This window comes from Paroedura picta, chromosome 4, assembly GCF_049243985.1.
Source record: "Paroedura picta isolate Pp20150507F chromosome 4, Ppicta_v3.0, whole genome shotgun sequence".
In the NCBI taxonomy this organism is placed as follows: Eukaryota; Metazoa; Chordata; class Lepidosauria; order Squamata; family Gekkonidae; genus Paroedura; species Paroedura picta.
In genome coordinates, this window is record NC_135372.1 from 139539291 (window position 1) to 139563134 (window position 23844).

The 23844-nt window shown below is 49.0% G+C and overlaps 1 protein-coding gene across 2 annotated transcripts in view; it reads left to right on the forward strand.

Moving 5' to 3' along the window:
• Positions 1–23844, forward strand: part of COL20A1 (collagen type XX alpha 1 chain) — a 142657-nt gene that overhangs the window by 11235 nt on the left and 107578 nt on the right. For both annotated transcript variants that reach the window (XM_077335837.1, XM_077335838.1), the window contains exons 3-13: positions 412–522; positions 1679–1822; positions 2761–2916; positions 4398–4571; positions 6670–6825; positions 8026–8145; positions 11952–12116; positions 13925–14089; positions 15493–15665; positions 18221–18350; positions 20110–20255. In XM_077335837.1, the coding sequence (XP_077191952.1) occupies positions 412–522; positions 1679–1822; positions 2761–2916; positions 4398–4571; positions 6670–6825; positions 8026–8145; positions 11952–12116; positions 13925–14089; positions 15493–15665; positions 18221–18350; positions 20110–20255 (1640 nt within the window). The remainder of the gene's footprint in view (positions 1–411; positions 523–1678; positions 1823–2760; positions 2917–4397; positions 4572–6669; positions 6826–8025; positions 8146–11951; positions 12117–13924; positions 14090–15492; positions 15666–18220; positions 18351–20109; positions 20256–23844) is intronic.

The following is a 23844-nucleotide window of genomic DNA, read 5'->3' on the forward strand; positions in this document are numbered from 1 at the left end:
TTGGACGAGCGCCTGTCAGGAGCATATGATTTTTAAGCCCCCAAGAAGGTGGGTGGCTGGACTGGATGGCCTTCAGTGGTCTCTTCCAGCTCTGAGTAATTTTATTGATCCATGCGTAGATTCCTCATCTGGGCTGTAATACTTGGAGTCCTTTGCCACTAGGCTTTGTTCCTCAGCTGCCGATCAGCTGGCCAGTGGGGGGACCAAACCAATGATCTACAAAATTGTCTACAGTAGAACCAGGAAGTCTGGTAAAAGCATGGAACGCCCATTCACACATACTTGTTCTGCCGTTCTCTCGTTGTCCACGATCCGTTTGAAGATCATGAGCAGAATTGGCGTCTTCTTGAGTATCGTTTGCGCTCCTTTCTGAGCAGAATTTGAAAAGATGCTCATGTTTCCCCATGTCAGGAGCGAACCGCTTGAAGCTGACGGTCCTGTCCGAAGACCGACTACAGATGAAGTGGAAAGAGACGGAAGGGAACACCAACGGCTACAAAGTCCGCGTGAAGCCCATGGCAGGTAAATGCTAAGGAGGTTCCATGCTGGAGTAGACTGGAGTCCCCAACCTTTTGGAGCCACTGGGACTCTTTGGCATTCTGACATAGGGCGGTGGGTGTGGCCACAAAATGGCCGCCAGAAGAAGTGGAGCAAAGCACAAAAATGGCTGCTACGTGAGGCGGAGCTAGCCATTAGAAACCTACTGCATTATAAGTCGAAAACAATCATGACAACTGTATTGGCAAAACAGTTTGGAGCATCTTGGTTCCAGATGGGGTGCCCGTACAGAGGGAGCCCAGGTGCTTCTTAACCAAAGCTTGGGCTCTGCATATCTGTGGGATTGTTTGTCTGCCTATGCCCCCCGCAGGGCACCCTGCTCTGCGGGTATGAATTTGCTGGTGGCCCCTGGCCTTTGGGACAGTCACCTGGCCTCGACCCGGTCCAGGGCTTTTTCAGTCCTGGCCCCAGCCTGGTGGAATGAGCTCCCAAGAAGAGCTAAGGGCCCTGATGGAGCTGTCAGCTTTCTGCAGGGCCTGTAAGATGGAGCTCTTCCGCCAGGCGTACGGTTGAGGCCAGCTTGAGGTCCCGGAACTATCATCAGGGGATCCCCTAGAACCGGTGAGATCAGGACCCTCACTCCTAAGGAAAAGAGCTTTGGACTGCTAGCTGAACAGCGGAGGGAGGGGGGGAGATGGGGAGTTAATGCCAACAAATAGACATATTCTAATGTCTTTTAATGTGTTGGGGATTTGAAGGGTTCTATGTGTTTATTATTTTACTATAAACCACCACGAGTCTTTGAGAGCGGCGGTATATGAATGAATGAATGAATGAATGAATGAATGAATGAATGAATGAAGCTGTCCCGATGTTCCTTGGCCCCAGCCCAATGCCTGGTGAAAGACCTCCGTCTTACAGGCCCTGCGGAACTGTCTTGGGGCTCTTAGCTCTTCTGAGCTGGAAAGGCCCTGGCCCTCACTGAGGCCAGATGTATATCTTCTGAGCCCGGTATCCCAAGTCTGTCAATGTGGGATGAGCTTAGCACCCAAAGTCAGCCAAGAGGTCCCTCCGGTATGCTGGGCCCTGACCGCGTATGGCCTCAACGGTTTTGGATTCAGCAGATTCCCCGGGTCGGGCTGTCCTGCTCATTGCTTCCTCCTCTTCTACTCATGGCCAGGCGATCTGGAGCAGGAGGTCATGCTCAAAACGAAGACTGCGAAGGCAACGGTGGGGGGCCTGAGCCCCACCAAAGAGTACACCCTGCAGATTTACATCCTTAACGGCTCCCAGGAGGCCCTCTTTGTCAAGAGGCGTTTCGTGAGTAAGTGGCCCCTTTTCTGCTTTACCGCAGGGATCAGTAGAATGGCTAAGTCTCTTTCCGATTACCTTTATTCCCATGGGGCGGGAATGCCCCAAAATAATGGAATTCGGGGGGTGGGATTTTCATAGAAATCAGACAGACCTCTACCAGAGACCTTGGGGAGCAGCTGCCAGTCTGACTAGACAGTACTGAGTTGACCCTGATGGACCAAGTGTCAGATTTAGTATAAATCTGAGAGCCAGCTTGGTGTAGTGGTTAGGAGTGCGGACTTCTAATCTGGCATGCCAGGTTCGATTCTGCACTCTCCCACATGCAGCCAGCTGGGTGGCCTTGGGCTTGCCACGGCACTGATAAAACTGTTCTGACCGAGCAGGAATATCAGGGCTCTCTCAGCCTCACCCAACTCACAGGGTGTCTGTTGTGGGGAGAGGAAGGGAAGGCGACTGTAAGCCGCTTTGAGCCTCCTTTGGGTAGGGGAAAGCGGCATATATGAACCAACTCTTCTTCTTCTTCTTCTTCTTCTTCTTCTTCTTCTTCTTCTTCTTCTTCTTCTTCTTCTTCTTCTTCTTCTTCTTCTTCTTCTTCTTCTTCTTCTTCTTCTTCTTCTTCTTCTTCTTCTTCTTCTTCTTCTTCTTCTAAAGCAGATTCATGCATCCATATTGGATCTCTCTCTCTCTCTCTCTCTTTCTCCCCCCACCCCCTTTCTAATTTTTCCCATCCCGGTCCTGTTGCTTATCGGATACTCGATGATGTCTGATTACGTCATTTCAGATTAGTAGAAAAGTAGAATTAGTAGAATGCAGATATTGGGGCACTGGACTTCTCAGAGGGATTTAAAATAACGGTTGGGATTTCTGGCGAGATGTGCAGGTATTTATTCGGGCGGTTGGAGAGCTGATAGCTCCGACTGAGACCCACCCATGTTTGGACCACTGCAGTTGAAGAACTCAAGAACTTCTCCCAAGTTAGAAGCAACAGAAGGAACCCGACCATGGCCCCAGAAAAGCCAGAGACCTTCTTCCTGGGGACAACAGCTGCCGATTACATCCTGGAGACAGAAGCCCCCTTCCCTCCTACGGGCAGAACACTGACAGGTATGTGCAGAAGCGAACTGTGGATTCAGAGACATTGTCTTTTACAGCTGGGACTGAAGCGATGGCTTCATAGTCCAATGACACTGATCATGCCATATTGGCTCATTAGGCACGGCCGATTTCGGGTCACATGGAAAATGCAGAGGGGGAAGAAGCGAAGCACACTGGTTATGCACGGGACGGGACGCAATGGCGGCAAAACCCAGAGTAACCGATTACGCACGTGGCGACCCCGGCACTGCTTCTGGTTGCACCCTGGTCACCCGGAAGCTGCACTTTCTTACGCGTTTCGCTAACTCGGCTTTTTCGGTGGCATGCACCGAATCTGCGGCTGGTTGCAGCCGGCACCGTGCGTTATTGGGGATTTTAGTCACCGCCATTCCGCCCCGAATGTGCGCTATTCCCCCCGTGCATAATGGGCCTTAAGGTCATCTTGTTTATTCTTCTCTGTTAATGTTTTTTGGAATTGACCCATAAAACAAATCATATTTTTTACCCATTTAAAGAAAAAACATAAAAAATACATTGCAGATTTTGTCCCATTCCACGGTGAGTCGATTATCTTTCACTCTACATGGGCCCTTACTCTTGCTCTGGAAATTGCAACCTGTCCTGAATGCGGCGGCCAGGTTCCTTACAGGTGACTACCTAGCAAACATTGACTCCCTTCCTCTCCCTCCGAGTTGGTAATAGAGAAAGACAAAGGAATTAATTAAACTGGAGGAAGGGGTTGGCAGAATTTAAAATATGCAAAGAAGCATAGTGCACAGGTTGAATAAAGAATAACATAGTTTATGTAAAGAAGAGAGGGGAGGGAATAGTCCTAACAGTCTAACTGACTGTTGTGGAGGGAATGCAGAGTGTGTTCAAAGGAGCAGGATATTTGGGGCGTGGAGCCTGGGAAGGGGTGCTTCAATAGGGTGCAATGCCCTGGAGTCGATCCTCCCAAGCAATCATTTTCTCCAAGGCAACTGATCTCTGAAGTGAAGAGGGGACATAGTGGCTCCTTGCAGACCTGAAACTGGTTGTGATAGAAATAGACTCCTATTTAAAGTGTGAAAATGCCTGTAAAGGTAAAGGTATCCCCTGTGCAAGTACTGAGTCATGTCTGTATAGGTGACGCTCTCTAGCGTTTTCCTGGCAGACTTAATACAGGGTGGTTTGCCAGTGCCTTCCCCAGTCATTACCGTTTACCCCCGAGCAGCAAGCTGGGTACTCATTTCACCGACCTCGGAAGGATGGAAGGCTGAGTCAACCTTGAGCCGGCTGCTGGGATCAAACTCCCAGCCTCATGGGCAGACAGCTTCAGACAGTATGTTGCTGCCTTACCACTCTGCGCCACAAGAGGCTTTAAAATGCCTGATATTGGTCAAAATCCAAACTCAAAGGGGCGGATGTGCTCTCATGCTACTCCAAGAGGCCATGGGCATGGGCATGGGCGCGAACTGATTGTTCCCCTTGTGTTATGCTTTGGTACATAGGAAAGGATGAGCTAGACAAGAGAAGACCCAAAACAGCCGTACCCAAAGGTGGGGTTGAAAATGTGCCCACAGCAGAACCAACAACCGTCAGGAACACGCCTCTGCCAGGTCAGATGGAGTTTGAAATGGATTATCTGGCCCAAGAGAAAACGACCAGAGAGAGCTTAAGGAGAGGTGAGATTCATTTCGAACACAGTGTTCTCTCAGCCCAATTTCCCTCACAGGGTCTCTGTTGTGGGGAGAGGAAAGGGAAGGCGATGGGAAGCCACTTTGAGCCTCCTTCGGGTAGAGAAAAGTGGCATATAAGAACCACTTCTCCTTCTCCTTCTCCTTCTCCTTCTCCTTCTCCTTCTCCTTCTCCTTCTCCTTCTCCTTCTCCTTCTCCTTCTCCTTCTCCTTCTTCTTCTCCTCCTCCTCCTCCTCCTCTTCCTCCTCCTCCTCCCCCCCATGCTTTTAACAAGATCATTATCCATTTCAATATTATTTGGTACCATATTTAATAACGTGCATTTTGGATCCCGTGCCAATTTAACTTTTAATATCTTTTGCATCTCCTAATGAATCATAACCCCGTATTTCCTTACTCAGAATCACATTGTTGCTTTGGGGTTTCTCATCAGGACCGCAAGGAACCCAGCTCCTTCACTAAATACTCCTTCTGGAATATGAACCTTTGTGTTAGTGGATTAATTGCTACATGTGTGTCTGTGTGGGGGGGAGATGGGGAGGGACGGATAAAGGCAGCAACAAGATCTGTGAGATCGGATTTCTGCACACAACGCTATGCTAGATATTCGGGATGGGGTGTGTGTGTTGGATCTGATTCAGAGAGACAGTCTGAATAATTCTGCCCCCCCAAGGGGCAATTGATGAGCGTGGCCATTGAGCTAGGCTGTTTTCGTGAGCTCTGGATTAGAGCCCTGATCGAACGGAGTTGACAGGGAGCATAAAAATCATGCTGGGGCATATTTTCTTAAAAGGTGGATTGTCTTCACATTGCCTTTGTGCACCTGTGGTCTGGACGCAAGGCGAGCTTCCAGTCGAGTGGGTGAAAACTGAAACTGCTCTTTGCCGTGATTCTCCTTCTCTTGCGTTGAGAGCGTTCCCAGGTGTGGCGAGCAAGTCCAGGCGATGCCCCCTTCCCACTGATCTCCCCCCATACCTCAATGAGGGGCTGGACTCATCCCATGGTACATAGGAAAGGAGGAGTGGGCCCAGTCATTTTTGAGCCTGCAGGCAACTATGGAATTCAGGCTACCTGTTTGGCCCCTTCCAACGCTGGCATTCTAGGATTCTATAAACTCTGCAATGGTTTTATTAATTCTATATTGTCCCTTTTATCACGCTGATAAAGATTTGTATTGATTGACTGATTCTATAAACTATGTGCAGAACAGAGAGCCAGTTTGGTGTAGTGGTTAGGAGTGCGGACTTCTAATCTGGCATGCCGGGTTCAATTCTACACTCCCCCACATGCAGCCAGATGGGTGACCTTGGGCTCACCACGGCAATGATAAAGCTGTTCTGACCAAACAGTGATATCAGGGCTCTCTCAGCCTCACCCACCCCACAGGGTGTCTGTTGTGGGGAGAGGAAAGGGAAGGCCATTGGAAGCCGCTCTGAGAGTCCTTCGGGTAGAGAAAAGTAGCAAATAAGAATCAAGTCTTCTTCTTCTTCAGAAATCTCAGGGCTCTCTCAGCCTCGCCTTCCTCACAGGGTGTCTGTTGTGGGGAGAGAAAAGGGAAGGCGATTGTAAGCTGCTTTGAGACTCCTTTGGGTAGAGAGAAGCATCATATAAGAACTAACTCTTCTTCTTCTTCAGTAATCTCAGGGCTCTCTCAGCCTCACCTCCCTCACAGGGTGTCTGTGGTGGGGAGAGGAAAGGGAAGGCAACCATAAGCCGCTTTGAGCCTCCTTCAGGTAGGGAAAAGTGGCATATAAGAACCAACTCTTCTTCTTCTATTGCTAGATATTAGGAAAAAATGTTCAAGGTCCGAGTAGTTCAACAGTGAAATCAGCTGCCTAAGGAGGTGGGGAGCTCCCCCTCACTGCTGGTCTTTAAGCTGCGATTGGACAGCTACTTCTCCTGGATGCTTGATGCTGATCCTGCAATGAGCAGGGGGTGGACTAGATGGCCTGCATGGCCCCTTCCAGCTTTATGATTCTATGATTAGGACTTATTTCTAAGTAGGCAGGACGGCTTCTTGAAACCACTTCGGCACTAGCTCTACTGCCTGAAACCTTGACTCCCTAACTCCTCTTCTTCGTTCAGTTTCTAACTTCCAGTGCAACTCCTTGGCGGCGACAGACATCGTCTTTCTGGTGGACGGCTCCTGGAGCATTGGCCGCAACAATTTCAGGCTCATCCGAGAGTTCCTGGCTGCATTGGTGGCACCCTTCAACATTGCTGAGGACAAGATCAGAGTAGGTAAGGGGCTTCTTGTCATCCAGCTTCCATGTTCAAGGATGGAACAAGATCCCACATCACTTATCTGCAGGAACGCTCAATGCATCTCAGTGGAACTGCTATAGCGCTGAAGTGCTATATCGGTATAGCGCTATAGCACTCCCATTAGAACGTTAGAAAAAAAAAACTCAGAGAAAGATCACACAGTGAAAAAGGGCAGGCACAAAAAGAAAAAGCGACAATGTTTGAAATGACCATGGCACTGCAGAGGTTGCTCATTAAAGGAAGGAAATTTGCCGTGTCAAACACCTGTCCCTGTATAGCTTTACTGGACAGCAGGCGAACAATGAATAACACCTGGTTTAGAATAGCAATGTGAAAATCCCCTTCAGTTTATTCATTCAGAGCTGGATAAGCTTTTAACACAATGACCCATGTGTGAAACCAATGATTCTCAATAGTGAACCTCTAATTAGGGTGATCAGGATGTTCTTCCTACATCTATAAAACAAAAAACCCCTCAAACTTATGTGCAATGGTGATTTTAATCATCTTGTATAATATCACCACACACACACACACACATGCCATTTAGGACTATAGAAGTCCTTGCTTGGCTTTGTTAAAAATATTAAATACAGATATAAGTTCAATTCAGTAAGCAACCAGTTAAAGCATTGGGGGGAAAGTGCCATGTAAATGAAATAAAAGTAAATGAATACTTTTACACTGTTCATCTCATTGGTGTTTGTCCCACTCCTACAGTGGTAGGTGAACGGAGATGGTCACAGACCAAAAGCAGGGGTTCATTTTGTGGTTCATGCCGTGCCCCATTCATGAACCATGGTCTGCCACAACATTTTAGCTGCTTCACACACTGGTTTGGATCGAGAGATCCACGGGGCAGTAGAGCACACCCTCTGTGGCACGCTAGAGGCAGCAAACTCACAGGGCATCTCTGGCTGATTCTCTTCTCCCTACCCTTCAAGTTTGGTGTTTCTCGCTTTTACAGGATCCATTCTATATACTCCTGAGCATGCCCCTGGCATAATGATTGACATCCAGCAATGTATGGAATGTATCTGTGGGGAGAACAGGGCACTGGATTTTGGGAATCAAAGGTCATATAAATAATATGGTGTCCTGTGGACCACACTAGCTTCATGTGGACTTCTTCCTTTGGTGAAACTCTCTGCTGATTTCTCCCTGTTCTGCTTCCAGGCTTATCTCAGTACAGCAGTGATCCACGGACCGAATGGGACTTGAAAACATACAGCACCCGGGAGGAGGTGTTAGGTGCACTGAGGAGCTTGCAGTACAAAGGAGGGAACACGTTCACAGGTATATCTCTCAGCCTAACCTACCTCACAGGGGTGTTGTGAGACTAAAAGGGAGGAGAGAATGATGTAAGCCCCCTTGCATCCCCATTAGGGAGACTGAACTGAGAAATCACGGGAACAAAACAATTTCTATACAATCCTGGACAATGGATCTATATGTCATTGGTCAGTTCTGGTTTAAATTCTGCGAAAGAACCCTTGCATAGTTTTATGGCTGGGGGTCACCCCAACAGGAGGAACTGGATTAAAGAGTCACGGCATTAGGAAGGTTGAGAACCACTGACCTAAGTGGTCTGGGTTCTTCATTCCTCCTTCCATCTTTCCCCCTCCAGATTTGTGTACTTCAATCCATAATCGCCTGGTGGTGCCTGACCGCTAAAATGGCCTCCACCAGGATGAGGCCCTTCTTTGTGGTGGCCCCGTTAGGGTAGAACCAGGTGCTGGGTGGCGTCTGCATCACAACCCAATCTGAACGAGGCCTCCGCACATTTTGAAGTCAAGTTATGAGTACTAAACAGCCAGATAGGTCCGATTCCATGTTTTGTTGGGTCCTGGGCGGAGATGTACCCCTTTCCTCTGCTTGCTATGGTCCTAATCTGAATCAGGTCCCAATCCGACTATGCTTCCAATCTGAATGAGGCCTCCGCACATCTTGAAATTAAAGTTGGCACACAAAATGCCTAGACAGGGCCAATTCCAAGTTTTGTTGGATCCTAGGCAGATACAAGAGCCTCTTGTGGCACAGGGTGGTAAGGCAGCAGACATGCAGTCTGAAAGCTCTGCCCATGAGGCTGGGAGTTCGATACCAGCAGCCGGCTCAAGGTCGACTCAGCCTTCCATCCTTCCGAGGTCGGTAAAATGAGTCCCCAGCTTGCTGGGGGGTAAACGGTAATGACTGGGGAAGGCACTGGCAAACCACCCCGCATTGAGTCTGCCATGAAAACGCTAGAGGGTGTCACCCCAAGGGTCAGACATGACTCAATGCTTGCACAGGGGATACCTTTATCTTTACCTTTAGGCAGATATACCCCCCATCTATTTTCTGCCATGACCCCCCTATGCACAACCCTGTCCGCTTGTTTGCATTATCCTCACCTGCTATCTACCCACCCATCCTTTTCCCACCCACTTGCTTATTTCCCAGTTCCCCGCATGCGCACACACACCCCCTATGACTCTGCAGGGCAGCGCATGCAGCTGGAAGTGTGGGTGGTGGTAGTGGAAGGGCTCACAAGAAGCAGCAGGGAACCAGAAAAGGTGAGCAGGTGGTGGCAGCAGGCCTCTCCGGAAGAGCTGGGCTATCTCAAGGTATGGGGTTGCCACCTCTTCACCCAGATCACGTCTACTGACCTGAACCATCAAGGAGAGGAGGGTTTTTTAAGGGGTGAATCAGCCCCTGGATTTCCCCCATGGCATCAAATGCACAAAGAGGATCAAACTGATGTAAGAGAGACAGGTGGATCAGGAATGCCAATGTTGAAAATGACAATATAACACAGAATCAGAGTTGGAAGGGACCTCCTGGGTCATCTAGTCCAACCCCCTGCACTATGCAGGACACTCACAACCCTATCGCTCATCCACTGTCACCTGCCACCCCCTTGAACCTTCACAGAATCAGCCTCTCCGTCAGATGGCTCTCCAGCCTCTGTTTGAAATTTTCCAAAGATGGAGAACCCCCCACCTCCCGAGGAAACCTGTTCCACCGAGAAACCGCTCTAACTGTCAGGAACGTCTTCCGGATGTTTAGATGGAATTTCTTTTGAATTAATTTCATCCCATTGGTTCTGGTCCGTCCCTCCGGGGCAAGAAGGAACAATTCTGCTCCATCCTCTACATGGCAGCCTTTTCGATACTTGACGAAACAGAAAGCAATGCAGCCAGGCAGATGTGTAGATCATTACCTGGTGAGCGCCAGATGGTGGCATTGTTCTCCATGTTTTCTTTTTCCTGGCTTATTGTGCGGGTATTTTTTATCGTGTTGCTATTCTTGCTGTTTTACGAGGGAAGCTGCCCGGCGGGCCGTTCTGCCGAGAGGCAGGGTAAAAATATCCGTACGAAAACAAATAGAATAATCAATCATTTCCCTGCCTTTATTGTCCCTTGATCTGTCCTCTCCTGGGACATGCTGTCCTGAGAGCCTAGTGCTTGCCAAGGGATGCTAATGAATGAGCAATCAAAACCAAGTTACGGATGAAACGTTCATCGGGTTTGTTTCAGAAGGTGGCTGTGTGGATCTGCAGTAGAACAGCTAGATCTCAGTCGAGTCACACTGTAGAAAGCAACCCAATTTTAAAGGCGTGAGCTTTTGAAACCAGAGAGTCCAGCCTCCTGCTCCATGCTGCATCATCCTACACATAGCACCCATGATAAGTATCTGTCCAGATGTTGCTTGAAGACTGCCTGTAAGGGGGAGATCTCCACCTCCTCAGATGGCTGATTCTACTGCTTGAATTACAGATTGTAGAAAAAAAACTCTTATCTAGCTGGTACCATTCTCCACGTAGTTTAAACCCATTACTGCAGGTCCTGTCCTCTGCTGCCAATAGGAACAGCTCCCTGCCCTCCTCCAAGTGACAGCCTTTCAAAAAGACAGCAGTCGTGCCCTCCCCCTCCCCTTCTCTAGGCTGAACATTCCCAATTCCTTCAGCTTTTCCTCACAGGGTTTGGTCCCCAGGCCCCGGATCATTCTTGTCACTCTCTTCTGCCCCCTCTCAATTTTGTCCACGTCCTTTTCGAAATGAAGCCACCAGAACTGCATGCAGGACTCCAGATGAGGTCTGACTAATGTGGTATAGAAGAAGAAGAGTTGGTTCTTATATGCCGCTTTTCTCTACCTGAAGGAGGCTCAAAGCAGCTTCCAATCGCCTTCCCTTCCCTCTCCCCACAACAGACCCTGTGAGGGAGGTGAGGCTGTGAGAGCCCTGATATTACTGAAGAAGAAGAGTTGGTTCTTCTATGCCGCCTTTCTCTACCTGAAGGAGTCTCAAAGCGGCTTCCAATCGCCTTCCCTTTCCTCTCCCGACAACAGACACCCTGTGAGGTGGGTGAGGCTCAGAGAGCCCTGATATTCCTGCTTGGTCAGAACAGCTCTATCAGGGCTGTGGCGAGCCCAAGGTCACCCAGCTGGCTGCATGTGAGGAAGTGCAGAATCAAACCTGGCTCACCAGAAGTCCTAACCACTACACCAAACTGGCTTTCTTCACCTGAGCTCTTCACCTGAGCTTTGACTCAGTGTTGTTGGTCTCTAAGCTGCTTTTGTGGACTTGAATCTAGCTCTTTGCCCCTTTGGGTGGGACAGAGAAAGCAGTTCTGTAATGAATCGCATGAAACACTGAGCCACACCACTGGTCCCTCTGGCGCGTTCAACATGATCTGAATACGCTGGAAAAGTGGCCAAGTGAGAACAAGATGCAATTCTAAAAGGAGAAGAGCAGAGTCGTATATCTGGGTCACACAAATGAGAAGCAGGCCTACTGGATGGGAGAGACACTGCTGGGGAGCTGTGTATGGGAAGATAAATAGGAGCAGACAAAGTGATGCAGCCAGAAAGAAGGTCAATGCAGTCTTGGGCTGTATCAACAGAGGCATCGCATTGAAATCACAAGATGTCCCAGTCTGTCTGTATACCGCATTAGTCAGACCCCACCTGGAGGGGGTGCAGGGGTCAAAGGGCAACTCCCAGGTTGACAAAGAGACAGGTATCTCATTCAAGGAGGTAAGGTACACACAGAGGGATGTAGCACCCAGTGTCCAGGCTTTCTGAGCTGCTCCCTGCAATACCTTTTGTTCTTTCTCCCTTTGAAGGACTCGCTTTGACCCACGTCTTGGAACAGAACCTGAAGCCTGAAGCCGGGGCCCGTTCAGAAGCTCCCAAACTGATTATCCTCTTGACGGACGGCAAATCGCAGGATGATGCCGGCCCTTCTGCACAAACCTTGAAGAATATGGGGATTGAGATTTTTGCCATTGGTGAGTTCACATCTCTAGGGTGTTGAGAGCCAGTTTGGTGTAGTGGTTAGGAGTGCGGACTTCTAATCTGGCATGCTGGGTTCGATTCTGCACTCCTCCACATGCAGCCAGCTGGGTGACCTTGGGCTCGCCACAACACTGATAAAGCTGTTCTGACCGGGCAGTGATATCAGGGCTCTCTCAGCCTCACCCACCCCACAGGGTGTCTGTTGTGGGGAGAGGAAAGGGAAGGCGACTGTAAGCCGCTTTGAGCCTCCTTCGGGTAGGTAAAAGCGGCATATAAGAACCAACTCTTCTTCTTCTTCTTCTTCTTCTTCTTCTTCTTCTTCTTCTTCTTCTTCTTCTTCTTCTTCTTCTTCTTCTTCTTCTTCTTCTTCCTGTTGTGGGGATGTTGAGGCATCTTCTTGGGCCCAGGGTTGGGGGAAGGAGGTCTGAGCTTATGGGTTCTAAATATGGGTGAGGAATTGTGTATTGGGGGGGGGGCTCACGCATCCAACCTGCAAGGTGAGAATGACCACTAGCTGGTCATCCATCCACACTGAGGCCACTGCAGGAAGGATGCAGGAAGGGTCACCAAGTCCAGTCAGTGTCCCTTAATGCCAGTTTAGTGTAGAGGTTAAGAGTGGTGGCCAGATCTGGAGAACTGGGTTTGATTCCCCACTCCTCCTCCACATGCAGCCAGCTGGGTGACCTTGGGCTGGTCCCAGTTTACTCAAAGGTCTCTCAGCCCCACTCCTTCAGGTAGTGAAAAATGAGGTACAAGAAAAGCTCTTCTTCCTCCTCCTCTTCTTCTACTCCTTCTTCGTTGGCACTAGATCCTGTGTACAGCTTTGCTTTCTTGGGAGATTAATGGCAGTTCTCTTCTTCTGGGTGCACGTTCATCTCTAGGAGGCCTCTGAAATTATGTCTCCACTTTGTGTCACAGATAATGTCTTCAGAACATGTGTTTATATTCATAACAACAAATCCATTTTATTAAGGAAATATCTTTTTCTCCCTTCCTTTTCACTATTTCATCCTTTTAAGACGCCCAGTGTTTTGCTTCTCTCTTGCATATTTCAATGCCAACATGCAGGACTCTGAAGGAGGAGATTTCTGTGGGGTGGGGTCTTAGGTACTCAGCTTGCTTGGCAAATATCTCAGCTATCAGCGTTCATTTTTATGGGATTTTGGGTTGTATCAAACAGAGTATTGTGTCCAGATCATGGGGGGTGATGGTACCGCTTTACTCTGCTCTGGTTCTTGGAGTCCTGTGTTCAGTTTTGGGCACCCCAGTTGAAGAGGGAGGTAGATAAATTGGAATGTGTCCAGAGGAGGGCAACAAAGAGGGTGAGGGGTTTGGAGACCAAGGCGTATGAAGAAAGGTTGGGGGAGCTTGGTCTGTTTAGCCTGGAGACGACAGAGAGGGGATCTGAAAACCATCTTCAAGTATTGAAAAGGCTGCCATATAGAGGATGGAGCAGAGTTGTTCTCTCTTGCCCCGGAGCAATGGACCAGAACCAATGGGATGAAATTAATGCAAAAGAAATTCCGTCTAAACATCCGGAAGATGTTCCTGACAGTTAGAGCGGTTCTTCAGTGGAACAGGCTTCCTCGGGAGGTGGTGGGTTCTCCATCTTTGGAGATTTTTAAACAGAAGCTGGAGAGCCATCTGAGGGAGAGGCTAATTCTGTGAAGGCTCAAGGGGTTGGCAGGTGACAGGGATGAGCAATTGGGATGTGAGTGTCCTGCCTAGTGCAGGGGGTTGGACTAGATAACCCAGGAGGTCCCTTCCAACTCTGTTATTCTATGATTCTATTATTTTAAAGGAGTCAAAAATGCAGATGAGGCAGAACTGCGGCAGGTGGCCTCTGAACCTTTGGAGCTGACCGTGTATAACGTCCTGGACTTCCCACTACTCAGTTCTCTGGTTGGCCGGCTGACGCGAGTCTTGTGCGCACGAATTAAGGAGAAGAACAAAGAGGAGAACACAGGTGAAGCCAAAGCCAATGTCTTCATTTAACTTCCTGACTGTCCAGATTCTCATTTCCTGCACATGAATAAGAACCCCCTTTGTAGGTATGACATCACTGTACATCTAGCATAAGAACTGCACTTGAAATCTGCAGGGAGATATGCTGGGCATCAAGTGATGCAATATTGAATCGACCACTAGAGGGAGCGAAACATGGGCAGAACAAATAATGATCAATAGGGACACACAAGCGAGGAAGATTAGAATGCAAAGGAGCCCATCCGAATGCATGCCTACTTCCTCTTGAACTCTAAACTAACAACCAAATTGAACAGACTTTCAGCACCCTCGTCAGTTGAGACAATTTTGTTCCAAACTCACTGTGTGAATTCCAAAATTAGTTTTTGAAGTGTCTGGCGAAGTCTTAGGGTGTATGTCAGATATGTGGTGTGGCGGTGAAGAGAGGCAGACTCTCATATGGAGAACCGGGTTTTCTTCCCCTCTCTTCCACACACAGCCAGCTGGGTGACCTTGGTCTAGTCTCAGTCCTGTTAGAGTTGTTCTCGCAGAGCAGTTCTATTAGAACTCTCAGCCCCACCTACCTCACAGGATGTGAGGAGAGGGAGGGAAAGGTGTTTGTAAACCACTTTTGGTCTCCTTTGGGTAGTGAAAAGTGAGGTGCAGAAAAAATAATAAATATCTCACTTCCATCCTAGGACATTTGGCTGAGAGATAGTGATTGATTGTCCATCTCACCTAGCAGGTTTTCTGTCTGAGAAGAACCTTGAACTCAGGTCTCCCCATTCTGAGTCCAAAGCTGTACTGTGTGGATCCCCAACCTTGTTGAGCCTATGGGCATCTTAGGAATTTTGACACTGGATGGTAGGCGCAACCCCAAAATGGCTGCCGTTAGAAGTGGAGCCAACCCCAAAATGGCAGCCTCAGGAGGCGGAGCCAACTCAAATAAATCTCTTGGCATAAAGTCATGCATGACTCTAATGGGAACTCATCAAGATTTCAGGCAGAAGCTGTGTTTGATGGTCCATCTTTTAAAAGGAACACCTTGGTTAAGAGTGTTATCTTGTACGCACACCGCTCATTTTCAATCATGCCGTGAGAATTCTGGCAAGTGATGCTGAATCGGCTTCTTAGACATCTACACGGTCAATCAGGAACCCTGCTGGGCATAAAGCCCTATCTTTCCCTGCCCACTTTCTCCAAAAACCTGGTGGGCACAGGGCATCCACAGGAACCATGCCAGGGACCCTTGCTCTCCTGCGGGGGGTAGCCAAACTGTGGCTGTCCAGAAGTATCCTGGCAGGGGCTCATGGGAACTGTAGTCCATGGACACCTGGAGAGCCACAGTTTGGCCACCCCTGCACCGCACACTATGAAACGCCGGTCTACTTTTCACATTTGCAGGCGATCCCATCAAAACGTCTCCAGTGAATGAAGGGGCCCATCTGAGCCCAGCCAACTTGGTCGTCAAAGAGGTGACTGCCAGAAGCATGCACCTCATCTGGAGGCCTCCACTGATACCACCCAAGAAGTACAGGGTGGTCTATTACCCCTCTAGGGGTGGAATCCCCAAGGAGGTAAGCGATCCCATGTTTTGTTGGCAAGAGGCCAGTGAAATCAGCCAGAGGGCAAGGAAATGCTGCAAGGGCCTTAATCGGCCTACTACGGTGCAGTAACTGTTTTGACCAGCCATGGAACATCTGCATCTCAAGAATTTGTGCATGGCCATTGATTCCGAGAGAGGATGTGAGCAGAGGCATAGCCACGGACAAGCCCTGAAACCTTCTGACAACCCCGATGTACCGACGTCATTTCCGGGTGACATCAGTGTGTTGGGTGACGTTCTGGAGTCCTCCTGGCTTTGGGGCAGGCTGGTTAATCTTTTAATTAGCGAATGATGGCACGACATGGAAATTATACCCGCACCTTCCTTAACTTCGCCTGTGCAGATAGGTCTGCGACATGATCAAAGTCCGTTTCTTCTCTTTTTAGTTTGCTAATCAAAGACAGATCAGACATCTGAAGAAAATCCCTTTCTCGCTATCCGAGGATAGCTTGTCTGATTTTATAGGAACTGCCCAGGAGTGCCTCGTATCAAGGAAGTCAAACTTTCCTCAGCTTTTTGATTCGGTTTGGGAATCAGCAAGAATGACGGTTCTGATCCGTCCTTTAAGCAGGTTGTAATGGGGAGGAGAACCTCTTTGTGGCGCAGGGTGGTAAGGCAGCCGACATGCTGTTTGAAGCTCTGCCCATGAGGCTGGGAGTTCGATCCCAGCAGCCGGCTCAAGGTTGACTCAGCCTTCCGTCCTTCCGAGGTCGGTAAAATGAGTACCCAGCTTGCTGGGGGGTAAACGGTCATGACTGGGGAAGGCACTGGCAAACCACCCCGTATTGAGTCTGCCATGAAAACGCTGGAGGGCGTCACCCCAAGGGTCAGACATGACCCAGTGCTTGCACAGGGGATACCTTTAATGGGGAGGAATGATTTACGGAAGGCTTAGCCCTGGTTAGTGTTGGAGTGAGCAACTCAGCATGCCTGAACAGGTGTGTGTACAGATGTTATCTCTTCAAATGGGAATGCTTCTGTCTTAACCGGAGAGCTGCCCTCTGACGCCTCCTCTCCCTTTGTCTTCTCTCACACTCCACATGGCCTTCTGTGGAGATGCATGTCTCTGCAGGCCTCTCCTGTACAGGCAATACCCTCGTACCCCCTCAGACATGATGCCAGAGAAACTGACCATTGTGATGGGGAAAGTAGACTTTAGATTAGCCTTCTCTCTCTTCTTTGGACTGCAACCCGTATGTGACCTAGATCGGCCCCAGAGAAGTATGCCTGGCCTCAATGAGGGCCAAAGCCTTTTCAGTCCTGGCCCCTACCTGGTGGAATGAGCTCCCAGTGGAGCTGAGGGCCCTGGGAGACCTTACGGCATTCCACAGGACCTGCAAAATTGAGCATGTCCACCAGGTTAACGGTTGAGGCCAGTGCTAGAGGAAGAGTGGATGGGAAGATCTAATGTCACGCAGGTTCCAGCATGCCTTTTGGTCCTGGCCCCAACCTGGGGGGTGACCTGCGGATCCTGCGGGAACTCTCGGCATTCCACAGGGCCTGCAAAACGGAGCTCTACCACCATGTCTATGGTTGAGGCTGGGGTTGGTGAGGAAGATCAAGCCCCTCCCCCGGCATTAACCAACAACTTGAGTCATCTTAGCCCTCCTTCCTCCCCCCTCTAGAGGTAGGGATGGGTGGGGTGATATTCAGCTATGTTCTCTTTTCTGTTGTATGTCTTGAATTTTTGTGTCCTTTCAATGGGGGGTTATAATGAGTTTTTATCGGACATCTGTAACCCACCACTGGCCGGCTTACAGGAGTGGTGGGGAATACATTTAATAATAATAATAATAATAATGATAATGATAATGATGACGATGACGATGACAATGACGATGACGATGACGATGTTATGCTCTTGCCCTGGCCGGTTGCCCTTCCATGTTGAGAGTGCCCATATTTTCCACCATCTTGTTGTGCTGTGTGTTTTTTAATCTTTATAGTGGGGATTTTAATGGGGTTTTAATTGGGAATTGTTATGATAGTGCAGTGTTGTAACCCACCACGAGCTGGCTTGCTGGAAGGGGCAGGTAATAATAATAATAACAACAACAACAACAACAACAACAACAACAATAAATAAATTTACCTTCTTTGCGGTACATTTCTTGGGAGATTTAATTACTCCACTCAATATGACGCCTCTGACTGGGCTAAGCTGCTCTATTAACTAAATATCCCAATAGTTAGAACCTGTTTCTCATGGTAAATTACTCCCCCCTCCCCACCGAAAGGTTTGGGAAAGAAAGAGTCAACAGGGGCAGGTGGATGCATTTTTTTCAGGAATCTTGCTTGAATGTTCAGAAACTTCCATGGCCTACTGAGCACTATATATGCTTATTGGACATTTCTATGTTTGGCTGCAGAAAAGGTGGGTGGTTTTGGATAGAATCATAGAATCACAGAGTTGGAAGGGGCCATACAGGCCATCTAGTCCAACCCCCTGCTCAACGCAGGATCAGCCCTAAGCATCCCAAAGGATGAAACACAAGGGCATTCATCTCTCCCCTTACCTATTTGCAGGTGGTATTAGATGGTTCTGCCTCCTCCGTGCACCTCTCTAACCTCACATCCCACACGGAATATCTGGTTTCGGTGTTTCCCATTTACGAGAATGCAGTCGGAGACGGCCTACGAGGCATCACCTCGACCTGTAAGTCTAGAATCAATGGCTGGTGTTCAGGATATGGGAAACCGCACATGTCATGTGCACCTCTGAACGTGGGTGTCTTTCTGGATAGTCTGTCAAGAGCACAGGTTAAGGCAACTTGGATGGATGTTTACACTCATAGCTCTTGGACCGGTTCCAGAAAGAGGGGTTGAAGTTCAGCAGGAATTTATCTGAACATTCATTCATTCATTCATTCATTCATTCATTCATTCATTCATTCATTCATTCATTCATTCATTCATTCATTCATTCACATTTATATACCGCCCTCCCCAAATAGCCTATCGGGGTAATGACTGGAGGTATTGTATGGATGGTTCTTCACACTCCACACTTAATATCTGGTTAGGATGTTTCCCATTTATGAGAAGGTGGTGGGAGATGCTTTGAGGTACCACCTCGACCTATAAGTCTGACTGTATTCAGCATACGGGAAACCTCACGTAACTCCTTCTTTATCCCTCTGAATGTGGGTATCTTTTTGGATAGCCTATCAAGATCATGGATTGAGGCACTTTCAATGGGTGGCCCTACTTGTAGCTCTTGGGCAGGTTCCAGAGAGAGGGACAGGCTTCTGGATAGCCTACTAGGGTCACGAGTTGAGGGACATTGCATGAATGGTTCCACTAATAGCTTCTGGGGGGGGGGGTTCTAGGAAGAGGTATTGAAGTTCAGCAGGCATTTCTCTGGATAGCCTATGAGGGTCATGAGTTGAGGGACCTTGCATGGATGATTCCACTCATAGCTTCTGGGCAGGTTCCAGGAAGAGGGGTTGAGGTTCTTCTTAAATATGCTTGTCAAATTTATCCAGGCATCATGCTTGGCTACTGTAATTCACTATCGGTAGGGCTGCCTTTGAAGACTGTTCAGAAACGTCAGCTGGTCTAGAATAACATGGCCAGATCCTTAACTGACAAAGGTATTTGAGGAACATCCAGCGGCTAACATAAAACATTCAGGACACAAAGACCTTCGCTGGCTTCCAGTTTATTTTTTTCTTCTTCGCACGCTGCACAGTTTTGGTTTTGACCTACAAAGCACCAAGCAGTTTGGAAGCGACAGGGTCCATGAAAGGCTGCTTACTCCCCGAGGAACCTGCCTGCCAATTACGAACTCCCTCTCCACCTTAGAGCTGCCTGTTGCCCTTGTTACTCATTTCTGAACCCCCGAGCAGAATGCACCGTGTTTGCTTTTCAGAACATCAAAGTGTGCCTCTGGTTTGCTCTCTTTTAATTATTCATTGCTCCCCCCCCCCCAAGCACCAGTTTTGTCTATTGTTTTAAACTGATTTTCTGTGGATTTTTAATAAAAAAGCCACTTTGAGGTCTGCTTCAGAAGAAGAAGAGCTGGGGTTTTATTATACCCCACTTTTCATTACCCAAAGGAGCCCCAAAGCGGCTTACAAACCCCTTTCCGTTTCTCTCCCCAAAGCAGACACCCTGGGAGGTAGGGAGGGTGGAGAGAGCTCTGAGAGAAGTGCTGTGTGAGAATAGCTGTAAGAGAACTGTGTTTGGCTCAAAGTCACCCACCTGGCTGCATGTGGAGGAGGGATGGGGGATCAAACACAGTGCTCTTAACCACTGCACCAAAGGTGACCAAACTATGACTCTCCCAGATGTCCGTGGACTACAATTCCCATGAGCACCTGCAAGCAAACAAAGCAAGATCTTTGAGGTTTGGTGGGATGCAAAAGCACAACCCTGCTGTTCCAGCTTTTTTCTTTATCATCTTCTTCTCGCAGTGCCTCTGTCAGCTCCCCGTTCCCTCCGAGCGTCGGAAATCAGCCACAACAGTATCAAGCTGACCTGGCAGCCAGCAGATGGCGCTACCCAGTATCTGGTTCTTTGTTCTTCAGCCCCCAATGGCGCAAACGACCATACGAAAGAGGTAAAGACTGTTTTGTTTGCTTGTTTCGCTGGAATCATGAATCCCAGGCACTTAACTTAGAAATGACTGGGGAAGGCACTGGCAAACCACCCCGTATTGAGTCTGCCATGAAAACGCTGGAGGGCGTCACCCCAAGGGTCAGACATGGTGCTTGCACAGGGGATAACTTTACCTTTACCTTTTAAACTAGAAATTACAGGCAGAATGTAATTTTTATATGCGGGCTGTTTTAAACCGATGATGGGTGCTCTGAAGTGGTACAGTCCCATGAGAAGACTGTACCGCATGAACGTGTGAGAGGACTGTACCATATGAACACCTGCATCTGGATTTTATTTTGGATGCTCACCTGGGCAGAATGTTAACGGGGCTTCATGGCAGAGAGCAGAGAACACCTGTCCTGTTTCAAGTCCAGTGGTTCCCAGTTTGTTTCTGGGCTCCATGCAAGGTGTCGGTTTCCACCTTTAAACCAGGTGTGGTCCAAACGACCACCAACCTCAGCATACCTTGATAGAGGGTTGGAAGTTCTCAGCTGAGAACCAGAGGGACCATCTTCTCCAGGTGGACAGATCTCTGTTTCCTCGAGACCAGTTGTAATCCCAGGAGAAGTCCAGGCACCACCTGGAAGCTGGCAACCCCAGGGCCTGAGGTGGGTAGGGATAAATTTGAGCAAAAGGGGTAAGTATTCCACTGAGTGAAAATCACTGGAGATGCAAGTGAAATTGGAACAGCAGTCTCCATTGCAAAAGTGCAAAATGTCTCTGTGTTTGTGTGTATGTGAACAGAATCAGTAGAAAAGGGTTTTTTAAAAAATCTGCATTATGCCTCTTTCACAATTGCACATCATTTATTTATTTACAGGAATACAACAGGATCTAGATAGGGGGTGGTGGAAAGGCTGCAGGCAGCTGTTAGGGAACTCACCGGCAGGGGCAGCTCTCACGCAGCAGGGATCTGCAGCCTCCGAGCCTCGGAGGGAAGTGGAAGGAGGAGGGGGTGGGTCAGGGGTGGGGGATGGAAGGCGATTGGCTGGCCGCTGGACAGACAAGAAAGCCAGTTGGAGGAGGAGGCCCTCAGGGGCGGGACAGCTGCCCTGAGTGGCTGTTAAGCACCGAGTGGCACTTAAGCCATGAGACACGCTCTTCCTCCTAGGCCATATCAGAAATATTAAGTGGAACAGATTTTATTATATTTATCTGCTCCTCCCCCTTGCAGCTCAGGATGGTTTACGAGGAGACTTTCATAATATAAAAACAATAATATGATAAAAAACTGATTTGAAATATAACATTTTGAACAATAGGAACTTGTATCAAAAGTCAAAAACGTTCATCAGAATACAGCAGTTTCCAAGTTAACGCTCAGCAGTGGTAGTTTTACTGCAGTGTGGGTGCAGTGGACGGGGGGAGGGGCCTCTGGGCTCTGGTGGGTGTCTAGTTCACTTGTCTCGACTGAAAGCCTGGTGGAAGAGCTCCCTTTTGCAGGCCCTGCAGAATTGTTTTAGTCTTGGCAGGGCCCTGTTGTCATTGCTGGATATGGCAGTTGCCCAAGGGGTAAGGCAACCACGCGAGAAGAACAGAACTCGACAATGCTGTGCAACCAGCAAGACCTCTGGGACGAAGAAGCACCGAGAATTTGGGGCTGCACATTGCAGCTGTCTTGCGACAATGAAACAGGGGTCTTGGATGCATAAGAACACCAGAAGAGCCCTGCTGGATCAGACCTGTGATCCATGGAGTCAAGCATCTCATCTCCCACAATGGCCAACCAGTTCCTCTGGAGGGCCAATAACAGGGCAGGGAGGATGAGGCCTTCATAAGAACATCGGAAGAGCCCTGCTGGGTCAGACCAGAGGTCCGTCTAGCTCAGCATCCTGCCAACCAGTCCCTCTGAAGGGCCAATAACAGAGCATAGAGGCCAAGGCCTTCATAAGAACATCAGAAGTGCCCTGCTGGACCAGGCCAGGGGTCCTTCTAGTCCAGCATTCTCTCTCACACGGTGGCCAGTCAGTTCCTCTGGAGGGCCAGCAATAGGGCAGAGAGGCCGAGGCCTTCCCCATTGTTGCCTCCTGGTGCTGATATTCACAGCTGACTGTCTCTGAAAGTGGATGCTGCCTTTAGCCCCCACTGCATGTGATGCTGGGCTGTAGTGCATGGAAGGTGGGAGCCAGCTTGGGGTTGTGCTTAACAGTGGTGGCCTCTGAGAACTGGGCTTTGTTCTCCACTCTACCACATGCAGCCAGCTGGGTCACCTTGGGCCAATCACAGTTCTCTTAGAGCTGTTTTCACAGAGCAGTTTTGTCTGAGCTCTCTCAACCCACCCCTACGCCCCAGGGTGACTGTTGTGGGGAGGGGAAGGGAAGGAAATTGCAAGCCACGTTGAAACTCCTTTGAGTAGTGAGCAGCAGGGCACAAAAAACCCCAGCTCTTCTAGCTTTTATGGTGTAGTACAACTCCTGATTTCTTATTGCTGCAACAGAGAAACCCAAAGCATCGACTCTTCTGGAATTATTACCTTGCCGAAAATAGAACTCGATCACAGAATGGTGCCACTGCATTGAGGCAGCGTCTCTCAAATTGGGGGACGGGAGATTGTGAACTTGCATGGACCACGTTCTGGGAAACGTGGGCTGAGCTGAACAATGGAGCGGGGGGGGGGGGGGAAGCTCCTTACGGGACCCACCTGCATAAAGAACATTTATTTCCCAGGTCGTTCTGCAAGCTGGGCAGCAGGGGGCAGCAAATCGGCTGTAATGGCAAGGGGGTGGAGAGAAGGGGAGAAGTGTTGACATAAATGGCAAATTGTTTCTGCAAATGGGGATCCGCGGTTGTGATCCACGCAGGTCCTTGCAGATGCAGGGCTCTGATGGGTTGGCCTCCCCTCCCTCTGTCATCTTTGGGAGTTTCTGCCGAAACATTGCTCGGGAAGGGCGAGGGAAAGCAAGGAGATCTCTGGATAACTCTTGCTTTGTTCTTTAGATCCTGGTTCATAGCAGCATAGATGCACAGAGTTGGAAGCGACCTCCTGAGTCGTCTAATCCAGGGGTAGTCAAGCTGTGGTCCTCCAGATGTTCATGGACTACAATTCCCAGGAGCCCCTGCCAGCAAACGCTGGCAGGGGCTCACGGGAATTGTAGTCCATGAACATCTGGAGGATCACAGGTTGACTACCCCTGGAATAGCCCAATCTTCTGCAGAATGCAGGAAAATCACAAGTAGGAGCTACCCTTCCTGGAGGGTTGCCAACACCTTGGAGAGAAAGTACACTGCCCTTAAGAGAAGATTAGTTTATTGGCTGATGTTACCTACCTCCATGCTGTGAAAAGCTTTCCACTTAGAGTCATCAGCCTTTATGCTGGGCCTGGAGCCCTGCTGGAATTATAACTCATCTCTGGATGACAAAGGTCAGTTCCTCGGGAGAAAATGAGTTCCTTCTGGAGGAGGACTCTATGGCATTATACCCCTCTGAGAGACCCCTTCTCTTCCCAAAACCCACCTTCCCAAGTGATGGGGCTTTTGGACTTGAGTCCCTTCAGAGAAATGCTGAGCTGCAGAGTAACAGAACGATTTGAAAGTATGAGCTTACTGGT